General features: G+C 37.8%; 1 protein-coding gene across 2 annotated transcripts in view; it reads left to right on the forward strand.

Annotated features, from left to right (window-relative positions):
• DENND6A (DENN domain containing 6A) overlaps nucleotides 1-12,960 on the forward strand; it is a 50,438-nt gene that overhangs the window by 8,974 nt on the left and 28,504 nt on the right. For both annotated transcript variants that reach the window (XM_065933437.1, XM_065933436.1), the window contains exons 2-3: nucleotides 7,031-7,069; nucleotides 7,166-7,208. In XM_065933437.1, coding sequence (XP_065789509.1) covers nucleotides 7,031-7,069; nucleotides 7,166-7,208 — 82 coding nt within the window. The remainder of the gene's footprint in view (nucleotides 1-7,030; nucleotides 7,070-7,165; nucleotides 7,209-12,960) is intronic.

Consider the following 12,960-nt stretch of genomic DNA (forward strand, 5'->3'; position numbering starts at 1 on the left):
TATATACAGGTTGATGTTTCTGTAAGAGATCAAGGCAAGTGTGTCTGGGGAAATACAGCCTCTTTCAGGTCTGGAATACCAGTCAGGGTCATGCAGTAGAGCCAGACATGTAGTCACATACGTCAGGTTGACACCCGTTTGCACACAACTTGGGTGCATGGCAGGAATGAATTTTTTCCATGTCCAAGTGATACTGGCGGTAAGTTAGCTGGTATTCCTAATTTTCCTCCTCCTGGGACCATGATTATTTTCATACTGAGGTGGGAATGGTAGGTATGTAAGGGCAAGTAGCAGAGACGTACCTTTGAATACATCCATTTAAAACATTTTGTAATACTCTTTTCCAGCAGATATATTAATATTTTTCTTAGGCGTATTTTTCTTCTGTCATATCATGATGTGAAATATGTGATCATATTTTGTTGCTGTTCAGTTGCTCAGTCGTGTCCAACTCTTTGTGACCCCATGGACTGCAGCATGCCAGGCTTCTCTGTCCCTCACTGTCTCCCAGAGTTTGCTCAAATCATGTTCATTGAGTCAGTGATGCCATCCAACCATCTCATCCTCTGTCACCTGCTTGTCTTCTTGCCCTCAACCTTTCCCAGCGTCAGAGTCTTTTCCAATGAGTCGGTTCTTTGCATCAGGTGATCCAAGTATTGGAACTTCAACTTCAGCATTAGTCCTTCCAATGAATTCTCAGGGTTGATTTCCTTTAGGATTGACTGGTTTGATCTCCTTGCAGTCCAAGGGCTCTCAAGAGTCTTCTCCAACACCACAGTTCAAAAGCATCAATTCTTTGGTGCTCAGCCTTCTTCGTGGTCCAATTCTCACATCCATACATGACTACTGAAAAAAATCATAGCTTTGACTAGATGGACCTTTGTCAGCAAAGTGATGTCTCTGCTTTTTAATACACTGTCTAGATTTGCCATAACTTTTCTCCCAGAAGTAAGCATCTTTTAATTTCATGGCTGCAGTCACTGTTCACAGTGATTTTGGAGCCCGAGAAAATAAAGTCTGTCACTGTTTCCATTGTTTCCACATTTGTTTGCTGTGGAGTGATGGGACTAGATGCCATGATCTTACTTTTTTGAATGTTGAGTTTTAGGCCAGCTTTTTCACTCTCTTTCACCTTCATCAAGAGGCTCCTCAGTTCCTCTTTGCTTTCTGCCATAAAGGTGGTGTCATCTGCATATCTGAGATTATTGATATTTCTCCTGGCAATCTTGATTTCAGATTGAGTTTCATCCAGCCTGTTACCATATTTAGGCCTTAATAATTATATCAAATAAGACTCAATTTTCTCTTGGGTTATTAACTGACCACGCCTCTCTCCCCTTTTTGTTGTAACATGGGAGATCTTAACATAGGTAACAAAACCAGACTGACATTCAGTTGATTCTCTCTGTCTCTCTTTGATGCCTCCTAGGAATACCAGTGGCTGGGGGGACAGAGATGCCTTTACTTGAGCTATGGAGTGAGAAAACTTCAAGTGAGAGGCATCTCCAGGTACTGGAGCCAATCTACAGTTGGTTAATTCCCATGTAGGTATCAGGAGCTAACTGACCAAACTAATAGTCATTGCCCGAACTTATATTTTCCTGGAAGAGGGCATGGCAACCCACTCCAGTATTCTTGCCTGGAGAATCCCCATGGACAGAGGAGCCTGGTGGGCTGCAGTCCATGGGGTCACAAAGAGTCAGACACGACTGAGTGACAAAGCACAAATTTATATTTAAGCTTTTTAAAGAAAAACAAAATGAAGTATGTTTGTAGAAAATAATTCTAGTAACAGCGGCAGTTTGTGCACTTCTAAATACTTGGTGGTGGTTACTTTTCTTTCTTTTGTTTTTTAAAATAGGGAGTTGAGATTTTTAAAGTATGAATTTTTCTGATCTTAAGTACAATGTGGCCATTTCAGTAGCTATAGCATATAAATATGCATTCTTTCTATTACAGTGTCATATTTGTTCCAAAATAAGACACTGATTAGTTCTGACAGAATACATTAAAATGAAATTCTAAATACTATTTGGCAGTCTAGTACAATCCAAGTTTTTAAAAGGTGGACTTTTTATTTATTTTTTTATTTATATTTTGCCCTTGCTGTGCGGCTTCTGGGATCCTACTTCCCCTATCAGGGGTCGAACCCAGGTCCCCTGAAGTGGAAAGGTGGAGTTCTAAGCACTGGGCCACCAGGGAATTCCATAAAAGGCAGACTTTGATAGATTATACAGTTTTCATTTCTTTTTAAAAAGTTACTTATTAATAAATATATATAGGATATATAAGCCCCTTAAATACATACATACATACCTGTTTTATATATATATATATATATATATATATATATATATATATTTAAGGTACTGCTATATGTAGGTACTGTTTATACTGCTATAAAACATAGCAATGTTGTTTTTTATATTATCATGCTAATATTTAAGAAACCAAAATCCAAAGGAACCATGGTTGATGTCTTCATGTAACACCAAAAAATCTAACTTTGTGTATTTGCTTTTCTTTTTTTTTTCTTTTTTTATTTTTCAGTGGGTTTTGTCATACATTGATATGAATCAGCCATAGAGTTACACGAATTCCCCATCCCGGTCTCCCATCCCACCTCCCTCTCCACCCGATTCCCAGCCCAACAGGCCCGAGCACTTGACTCATGCCTCCCACCTGGGCTGGTGGTCTGTTTCACCACAGATAATATACATGCTGTTCTTTCGAAACATCCCACCCTCCCCTTCTCCCACAGAGTTCAAAAGTCTGTTCTGTACTTCTGCGTCTCTTCTTCTGCCCTGCATATAGGGCCATCGTTACCATCTTTCTAAATTCCGTATATATGTGTTAGTATACTGTAATGTTCTTTATCTTTCTGGCTCACCTCACTCTGTATAATGGGCTCCAGTTTCATCCATCTCATTAGAACTGATTCAAATGAATTCTTTTTAACGGCTGAGTAATATTCCATGGTGTATATGTACCACAGCTTCCTTATCCATTCATCTGCTGATGGGCATCTAGGTTGCTTCCATGTCCTGGCTATTATAAACAGTGCTGCGATGAACATTGGGGTGCACGTGTCTCTTTCAGATCTGGATTCCTCAGTGTGTATGCCCAGAAGTGGTATTGCTGGGTCATATGGCAGTTCTATTTCCAGTTTTTTAAGAAATCTCCACACTGTTCTCCATAGTGGCTGTACTAGTTTGCATTCCCACCAACAGTGTAAGAGGGTTCCCTTTTCTCCACACCCTCTCCAGCATTTATTGCTTGTAGACTTTTGGATAGCAGCCATCCTGACTGGCGTGTAATGGTACCTCATTGTGGTTTTGATTTGCATTTCTCTGATAATGAGTGATGTTGAGCATCTTTTCATGTGTGTGTTAGCCATCTGTATGTCTTCTTTGGAGAAATGTCTGTTTAGTTCTTTGGCCCATTTTTTGATTGGGTGATTTATTTTTCTGGAATTGAGCTTCAGGAGTTGCTTGTATATTTTTGAGATTAATCCTTTGTCTGTTTCCTCATTTACTATTATTTTCTCCCAATCTGAGGGCTGTCTTTTCACCTTACTTATAGTTTCCTTTGTTGTGCAAAAGCTTTTAATTTTCATTAGGTTCCATTTGTTTATTTTTGCTTTTATTTCCAATATTCTGGGAGGTGGGTCATAGAAGATCTTGCTGTTGTGTATTTGCTTTTCAATTGATGTTTTAATTTAAGGAAATAAAAATTTGAAGGGCATTCACATAAAAGTGATTTTAGAGCCTAAGATGAAGCTGTTACAGACCACTAAACTTGTCAGTATGTTTTAGACCAGCAAACTCTAGTGTAATTTACATGTAATGAGGTTTTCATAAATATGACTAAATAGGTTATAAATTTGCCATTTCTTCTTTAAAGGTGACAAAGGAAAGTGATCTCAAGGTGAAGCAAGGGAGATCTATGTACACTTAAAGAAGACAACATTTTACTAAATACTGAATTGTCAAATAGAACTAATGTGAGAGTATATCCACTGATTGGAGAAATATTTCTTTAGTGTCTACTATGCACCAGAAACAGTTCTAGAGGTGAAGAGAGACTTGAACAAAACAGACCATTTTCTTACCTTCATGAGTTGTGGAGACAGGTTAAGTTAGGTTGGTCACAGCATAGGATACAAAGCAAAACAGAGCAAATGTTGAATTGGTGTCATTCTCTATTCGAGGAATAGAACGGGTGTTTTCATGTAACATACCAGCTGGGTGGTGTTTTCATGTGACATATCAGCTCTGTAGATCCACCCCATACCCCTAAATTGAGAAAGAGTATATGTCACATCCTGGCGGTGGGGGAAGAGGGTTGCGATTGCGTGTTAATGAGTGCCACTATGGGTGGGATGAGGAGTGGTGTCCTGTGTACTTTATGTCAGACAGACCTCAGTTCAAGGCCTGGCTCTGACACCTACTAAATGAATAAATTTTAGGAGAGTTATGTAGCTAATGTGTACTTGTCCCCTTTTCTGTAAAGATGAGAAGAATTGACAGAGTTGTTATGAAAATTAGAAACTCTAAAAGATGCTCAGAAAATGCTAATTCTCATCTTTTTATCTTACCTTAGTTTTCTTATATGTAAAATGGTGATACCATTTTACTAGCCTTGTCTATTATTGTGAGAACTAAATAAATGAAATAAATATGTGAAACCACTTTAATATGGTTTATTATGCGCTCGCTCTCTCTCCCTCTGTAGTCGCTAAGTCATGTCCAACTCTTGCGACCCCATGGACTGTAGCCTGTCAGGCTCCTCTGTCCATGGGATTCTCCAGGCAAGAATACTGGAGTGGATTGCCATTTCCTTCTCTAGGGGATCTTCCCAACCCAGGAATTGAACCCGGGTCTCCTGTATTGCAGGCAGCTTCTTTACTGGCTGAGCTATGAGGGAAGCCCCATTATGTGCTGTTACTATATGTTATTTCTGGAAATGTAAGATTTTCAGACTCTTGGGCAACTGGGGAATAGAAGAACTCATGGATTCTTCCAGAACTGAGAAGCCATGGATCCCCACATTAGCAAGCTGGTGTTAAAACAGTTCGGCTACATTTTGTGTGTTTTTTTTCACCTTTTGATTATCAGCCACTAACTAACCTGCTCCTCAGAGTAGCCCTCTTTTCTTCACATTCCAGAGAATCTGTACTGGCCCAACTTGGGCACTGGTCTTTGGGCAGAATTTTCCTGCCCAGCCACATCTGGGGAGTTGATTGATTAATGTGTAGAGTGGGTGCCCTTGGGTCTGGTGTTTGCTCATGCTTATTGAGGCCTCATCTTGCTTGCTTTGTGGGGGCTCTGAGGCAGGAGTTTCCCTCAGAAGGTGGCTGTGGTCACTGCAGGCACTAAACGGAGCTGTTTAGGAATGTGTTCTGATTATTAAAAGGGATTGGAGAAATCGGAATAGGCTTTATGGCAGGAAGGTGGCCTCTGAGATTTCTTAAACTGCAGGTAATTATTTTTTCCTTTTAATTTTAATAAGTAATGATTTGTATTTCTTGGAATCAACTGAAAATTATTTCTTGAAGTAGCTACCAGCTGATAGATCAAGTTCTCTTTGGATTTTAGGCTACGAAAAAAAGACTTCATAAACTTTGAGTTGCTGGCAATTAAGTTGGTAAATTTTTTTAAACTTTTTATTGAAGTTTAGTTGATTTATAATGCTATGCTAGTTTAAGGTATATAGGAAAGTGAATCAGTTACATGTATACATATATCCACTCATTTTTTTTCTCATATAGGCCGTTACAAGAGTACTGAGTAGAGTTTTCTATGCTGTAGTCATTACTGAAAGTGAAAGTAAAGTGAAAGTTGCTCATTCGTGTCCAACTCTTTGTGACCCCATGGACTATACAATCCATGAAATTCTCCAGGCCAGAATACTGGAGTGGGTAGCCTTTCCCTTCTCTAGGGGATCTTCCCAGCCCAGGGAAATTGAATGGATTGAACCCAGGTCTCCTGCATTGCAGGTGGATTCTTTACCAACTAAGCTATCAGGGTAATAATGATCAGGTAGATATGAAAAAGATGGAAAAATTTTGTATATATATTTATCAAAAATACTGGAGTGGGTAGCTGTTCCCTTCCCCAGGGGATCTTCCCAACCCAGGTATTGAACCCAGGTCTCTTGCATTGCGGATGGATTCTTTACCATCTCAGCCACCAGGGAAGCCCATAGTCCTTATTAGTTATCTGTTTTACATGTAGTAGTGTGTATGTATCAGCCCCAGTCTCCCAGTTCATCCCTGCCCCCTGCCATTTCTGGTAAACATATGTTTGTTTTCTTTATGACTCTACTTCTGTTTTGTAATTAAGTTCATTTGTACCTTTTTTAGTTTCCACATATAAGCAATGTCATATGATATTTGCCTTTCTGTGTCTGACTTATTTAGTATGATAGTCTTTAGGTCCATCTGTTTTGCTTCAGAGGGCTTTATTTAGTTTCTTTTATGGCTGAGTAATATTCCTTTGTACATACATACCACTTCTTTATCCATTCCTCTTTGATGGACAGTTATGTTGCTTCCATGTTCTGACTACTATGAATAGTACTGCTATGAACATTGGGATGCATGTGTCTTTTCAAATTATGATTTTCTCTGGGTATACGCCCAGGAGTGGGATTGCTGGGTCATATGGTATTTCTAATATTTTAAGGACTCTTCATGCTGTTTTGCATAGTGGCTATACCAATTTACATTCCCACTATCAGTGTAGAATGGTTTCCTTTTCTCCACAGGTAAATTATTCTTGATAACTCAAAATTTCACCCGTTTTAGAGATAACTTTGATTTAAAACAGTTTTTTTTTTTTTTTTTGGCCAAATATAAACCCTACTTAATTCTCCCAGCTTCTCCTGTGCTTCATTGTTAAATTTGTGAACTATTTCTTAAAACAATTCGATAATAGCCGGCTAGTATTTTAGAAGTACCTAGTAATGTTTATAATATATACTTCACATATTTATCTAGCAAAATTTAACTCTTTGTTTTTTCTTCCAGGTAATATATCCTCAGCATTCCAAACTTACTGATAAAGAAGTAAGTAAATATATTGCTCTAGGTTGTTTACTGTTGTATTTCTGTTTTTATTGGTGTATATGTGTCAGCATATATAGTTTTTGTTTTCTTTTTCAGAAAACCAATATTTGCTATTTGTCTTTTCCAGATTCAAATTCAGGTAACTATTTTTCATGTGGTGTTTCTGTTGAATTTTATATTGAGAATACTGATTTTATTCTTAATATGTGAAAATTAATTAAAATAGCATAGTAGAATGCAAAGTCATTTTCAGCCTAATGGATTAGTGATTTTGATTCCTAGTTTATGATGTCTAGTCACATCTTACTTATGGTGGTGTTAGTTGTTCAACTTTTAGAGTAACTGTTAACTTGTAATGAGGTAAAATAGCATGGAACAATAAACTGTTGAAATAATGGAGAGCTTGAAAATCAGCAACATTAGTATGTTTGAGGATTTATAGTAAGTAGTTTTCTTTTAGTTCCAAGAACTCTGTAAAAGTAGGGATTTAAAAAGATATCAGGGTAAACATGGTTATAAAGCCTGGCCATCAGTTATTTGCATAAGTTTATATGAGTTAGTATATATAAAGCATTTGGAATAGTGCTTGACTATAGGAAGTACTTTGTGTTTGTTATTTTTAAACTTGGTTTTGCTGGTCTCTTTCAAAACTCTCTCTTTGTGTGACCCTAATTGTTGAAATCTTTCAGGTTGCCTTTTGTGTTTCACTTTCAAAATAGCTTTTCAGGCTTATAGTGACCAGAACACAACTTCTTAGACTGCACAGTTACAATCCCGTGTCTCAAAGGCACTTCAGATTCCTTTTCCTTTTGTGGTTACTTCTAATATCCTGTTAATTTAGTTTAGATAATCTGATTTAGGAGACTTGACATTTTAGTTTTTTAAAGCATTTTCTCTTTTCCTTATAAATGCTTCCAGAGTTTTTTCCTATACATTTTGAACTCAGCTTTCATGAGATATGTAAGAAAAAAAATAATTTAGTAAAAAAAAAAAAGATGGCTTTGAGAAATTCCAGGAGGACTTTTGTTGTGATCTGGGTTATCGGACTCTTTTTGTATGTTTTGCCTGTTAATGAAAGAATGATAGAGGCCTAATAGTTTCTCTCCTTATTTCATATAACATTTTCCTTACAAAGCGCACACATATAGTTCTGATTTAGTGAGTGTTAGATTGGACTTCCAAGATTCAGGGTCAGTTGAGTTGTATGGATTACAGGATGAACAGACTTTATGTGATTGGAATCCCAGTGGATTACCCTGCACACGCTTCTCTTTTCAGATCATGGCTGATTTTCATGGCCCTCTTTCACCTCTCTCAGTTCAGTTCAGTCACTCAGTCGTGTCCGACTCTTTTGCAACCCCATGAATCACAGCACGCCAGGCCTCCCTGTCCATCACCAACTCCCGGAGTTTACTCAAACTCATGCCCATCGAGTCGGTGATGCCATCTAGCCATCTCATCCTCTGTCGTCCCCTTATCCTCCTGCCCCCAATCCCTCCCAGCATCAGGGTCTTTTCCAATGACTCAACTCTGCATGAGGTGGCCAAAGTACTGGAGTTTCAGCTTCAGCATCAGTCCTTCCAATGAATACCCAGAACTGATCTCCTTTAGGATGGACTGGTTGGATCTCCTTGCAGTCCAAGGGACTCTCAAGAGTCTTCTCTAACACCACAGTTCAAAAGCATCAATTTTTCAGCGCTCAACTTTCTTCACAGTCCAACTCTTACATCCATACATGACCACTGGAAAAACCATAGCCTTGACCAGATGGACCTTTATAGGCAAAGTAATGTCTCTGCTTTTTAATATACTATCTAGGTTGGTCATAACTTTCCTCTCTACATGCACATAAAAACTAAGACAGTAATTGGATAGTCTTCTTTTGTAGTTTTGTAGTTAGTCTCTGTTTGAGTCATTTTCTTATTGGAAGGTAAACGCAAGTGTAAATCTGTGAAAATGAGAATTTGTTCAGGGAATTCTCTGGCGGTCCAGTGGTTAGGACTCAATGGAGTCAAAAAGAAGAATGTGTTCGGTATTTTAGGCATTTGAATGACCTATGTATGTTTTGTAATACCTTTTTATAGGCTGCACATCAAATGAAGTATTCAAAGTATGATTGGTGCTTAGAAGTAAAGTTGACAAAAGATCTTAAAAATTAGCGCCTTGCCATCTTAACAGATGAATATTAATCTAGACAGCAAGAGACTCTGCATTTTGTACGTATTTGAGATCGCTCTTCTCAACTGTGATTGTCCAAATAGTCTGCTTCACTTGTGCGTTCATTAAATGGAAGCTGAAGTCAGTACCATGCCAGCTTTGGAATGGATTCGGTTTTTCTCAAGACAGCTGTATTGTTGCAGAGATGGAGTAGAGCAGTCTTCCAGGGGAGAATCATAATCCAGCTTTAGTTTCCATGGAGCACACTTAGAAAGGAAGCAAAACAGCACTGAGACTTTGTGGTAAATTCTACAGATGACAAAGAACTGGGGATTCTTAATGGGAAGATTTGGCAGTCCACTACCAACACACACATCTCGACTTTAGAAAAAAGTTTGGTTTGTTTTTAGATTTCAGTCTTTTGTTCCATTTGAATGGCTTTTATCTTTAGGAACCTATGTTTAAAGGGTGTTTTCTGTCTGATAAATATTTGTCAGCTATTTTCTCATTATTTACTATTAATATCATTTGGATATATGCATTCCTGAGCCTTCAGTTGTGATGAATACCCAAGGAGTATAATCACCATTTTCTAAACACGACCAGAGGGAAAACTCAGCATTAGTAGAGAGTTTCAAGTACAGATGAATCCGAGGGAAAGATTAATCCTTATTCTGGATGGATTAGACGTACAAATAATATTTGTCTCAACAGGTTATTTTTTTTTCTCTGTAAACAGCTGGGATATCGTCATGTATTTTACATTTATTTTACACTTAGTGGTGAAAGCAGTGCTCCTCACATTCTCACACTCATCTGTGTTGAAGGACCATTTGGATTTTTAAAAAATTTCCAATCTGTTGTGGACCAGTGCTTTTACAAAATGCTATATACATGAATTTTTAGAACCATGAAAAGGGGAAAAACCAAAGAAATACAAAATGAAAGTCTGGATTTGTCATTGAAATATCAAATTGCTATAAGGGTTTCTAAATGTGTACTCTCAATTTGAGTTTTTATTTTGTCATGTGTTGTAACAAGAGTCAGTCTGTGGACTACACTTTGAGAAGCTCTACTCTAAACTCCTGTTTCTCAGCATTTCCAGCTCTCATCACAGAGAGTAACTACATAGAGTTGAAGGCCAGGAATGGGGCTCATGCTTAACGTCTCATGTTTTCTTTTATTAGTCTTACTCTGATCTGTTCTATAGCTGTTTTCTGCTAAAATAAAAATACTCTGAAGTTGTCTCTTCCCTTTAGGAAAAAATATGTAAGTTTTTTTCTCAAATCTCAGGTAATATTTTTGATATGGGAAAGTGTCTTCTGTTTACCTGTAGCTTTGCAGTCTTGGTTTGATTGGCAGATGTAGAAGATAAAATCACCTGTGCCCTTGATAATTTTAAAATGGGAGGAGAGCTGTTTGTGGCATACCACATGGCATTTGTATGGGAGTTGCTGAAACTGACAGGACTGGCCCAGAAACCAGTGAGTTCAGCAACTCTTCAGTCAGAGGTGTACTTTTTAGAAGGATTTTTGTTTTTTGAGAGGAGAAGAGAAACTTTTGATTTGCTCCAGTTGGCAGTGAAGTAGCATAAAAAAAAGATTTATGAGATACAGTTCACCCTTGTAAAATGTACAATTCAGTGATTTTTAGTACAGTCACAGAGTTGTGGAACTGTTATTACCTCAGTCAGTTTTAGAAAATATTTATCACCCCCTTCATGCTCCCTTGTCCTCCTCTTCCCCTCCCCCTACCCAGCCCCAAGCGACCACCTGTCTGCTTTCTGTCTCAATGGATTTACCTATTCTGGATATTTCATATTAGTGGAAGTGGGTTTTTTTTTTTTTAATAAAGTTTTATTAAAGTATAAAGGAGATAGAGAAAGCTTCTGACATAGGCATCAGAAGGGGGCAGAAAGTGGTGTTTTTGAGGTCTATTTTAACTTGCAAGAACCAGTATGATATAATAATGTTCAAGAGTATCAGTTCCAGATTCAGACTTCTTAAGTTCTTCTTACTCTACCATTTAGCAGATTTATTTCTTTGGATGATTATATAAATTTTCTGTGCCTCGAATTCCTCATGACAAATGGGACTAACAATGGGAACTTACCTGAGAAACATTAGAAGACCAATTGAGTGAATGTATCTAAAATGTTCATGACAGTGCCTACCACAGAGGGAGCACTCATTGAAATTGGTGCTCAATTCATGCATTGAAAGCTGAGGGTGGGTGGAACCACTTCTGAAGCAGACAAAATAACGACAAAGTTTTGACCTGGAATCCTGTTTGATTTTGCTCCTAACAACTTAGTTGTTTGGAAAAGGATGTTGGAGGAAGGCTACAGGAACTTGGTGTAAAGAACGTTGGATTATTCGTTGTTTTTGAGGCTAGTAAAGATTATGTTAGATTAATTAAAGTAGAATTTTCCTCTGGCTTTGGGGGTTTGCTGAGCAAATCTGCCATTTCCTTATTACTTGCTACTTTATCAAGGAAAGAGTTTTTGTTGTTCTTAATCAAGAAGCCATGTAAAGGTATATTTGCCATTTAAATCTTAAAATTTGTGTAACTTCTTTATTCCTTGATTTTAATAAAGAAGAAGTAATTTCCATTTACTTTTTCCCGTTTTTTGTAAATAATCAGAAACCTTTGGTGCACGTTGCATGACTTTTAGGTCTTTTTGGATCTTTATAGGTCTTTCATTTTCTTAGTGAATATATTGGGTAAGATGCTTGGAATTCAGTAGAATCATAGTTGGTTGTGGAGTTTTATTTTAGAATTTTTGAATACAACTGCTGAAAGTGACTTTTGAGATCATGTTATGATGCCTCTTACTTTTGTTGACAAGTCACTTAGGCTAAGTAACCTGTAGAAAGCTAATTACTGATGGACCTGGGACTAGCTCCCATTGATCGTGGCTCCTTTTTCCTCAGATTGTAGCTTTTCCCTCACGTTCACAGTCATAGTTAACCTTCGTTCATGTGTAATCATTATATTTCTTATGTAGGGGTTCACTCTATTATTAAAAATAGGCAAACTGGATGGGTCATACTAACAAGGTAGATTTATTTTTGATGAGGTTGTAGGGTATCAGGTTTGCCCCACCCTCCACAGTATCATTTTCTGAAAGGCAAATATAAACAACCTGGTTGCCAATCCGTAATGCCTCTTTTCCTGTCCCATTAATAGTGAAGTCTGGAGAGAGAACAAAGGTCTGCCCAGGTAAAGAGTTGATATTCCTTTAGTAACCTTTTGTGTGTGAAGGGACAGACTTCTGAAATATGAAATGGGAACCATTTACCTCAGTTCGCAGAGATATTGGCTAAAGCCTTTGTGGCTAATGCCTTTGTTATCTGGTGATCCAGCTTCCTGACCAATTCTGTACAATTTGCAGGTACAGCTGGTCACTGGAAAATTCTTACAGCATGCCCATGATTTGAGAATGGAGCTGGGTGGGTAGGGATGAAGGCCTGTGGGAACTTCATTACTTTCTTTCCATAAAGCTCAGCATCCCTTCAGAACCTATACTTCTCTCTTAAAATCCATTGCATTTTCTCTGCTATATCTTGCTAAGTGTCTCAGAGAAATTAGTATGTACTTCTCAGTGGATCTTTCTGTCTTCTAAAGAGAAAAACTGAACCATCTGTGTATAAATTCGTTGGACTAAAACAATGCTAGGAGTATTTTCCATTATTTCCGGTCTCATGTGTTTTCCTTATTTTAAACCGTCAGCT

This window comes from Muntiacus reevesi, chromosome 4 (assembly GCF_963930625.1).
Source record: "Muntiacus reevesi chromosome 4, mMunRee1.1, whole genome shotgun sequence".
Lineage (NCBI taxonomy): Eukaryota > Metazoa > Chordata > Mammalia > Artiodactyla > Cervidae > Muntiacus > Muntiacus reevesi.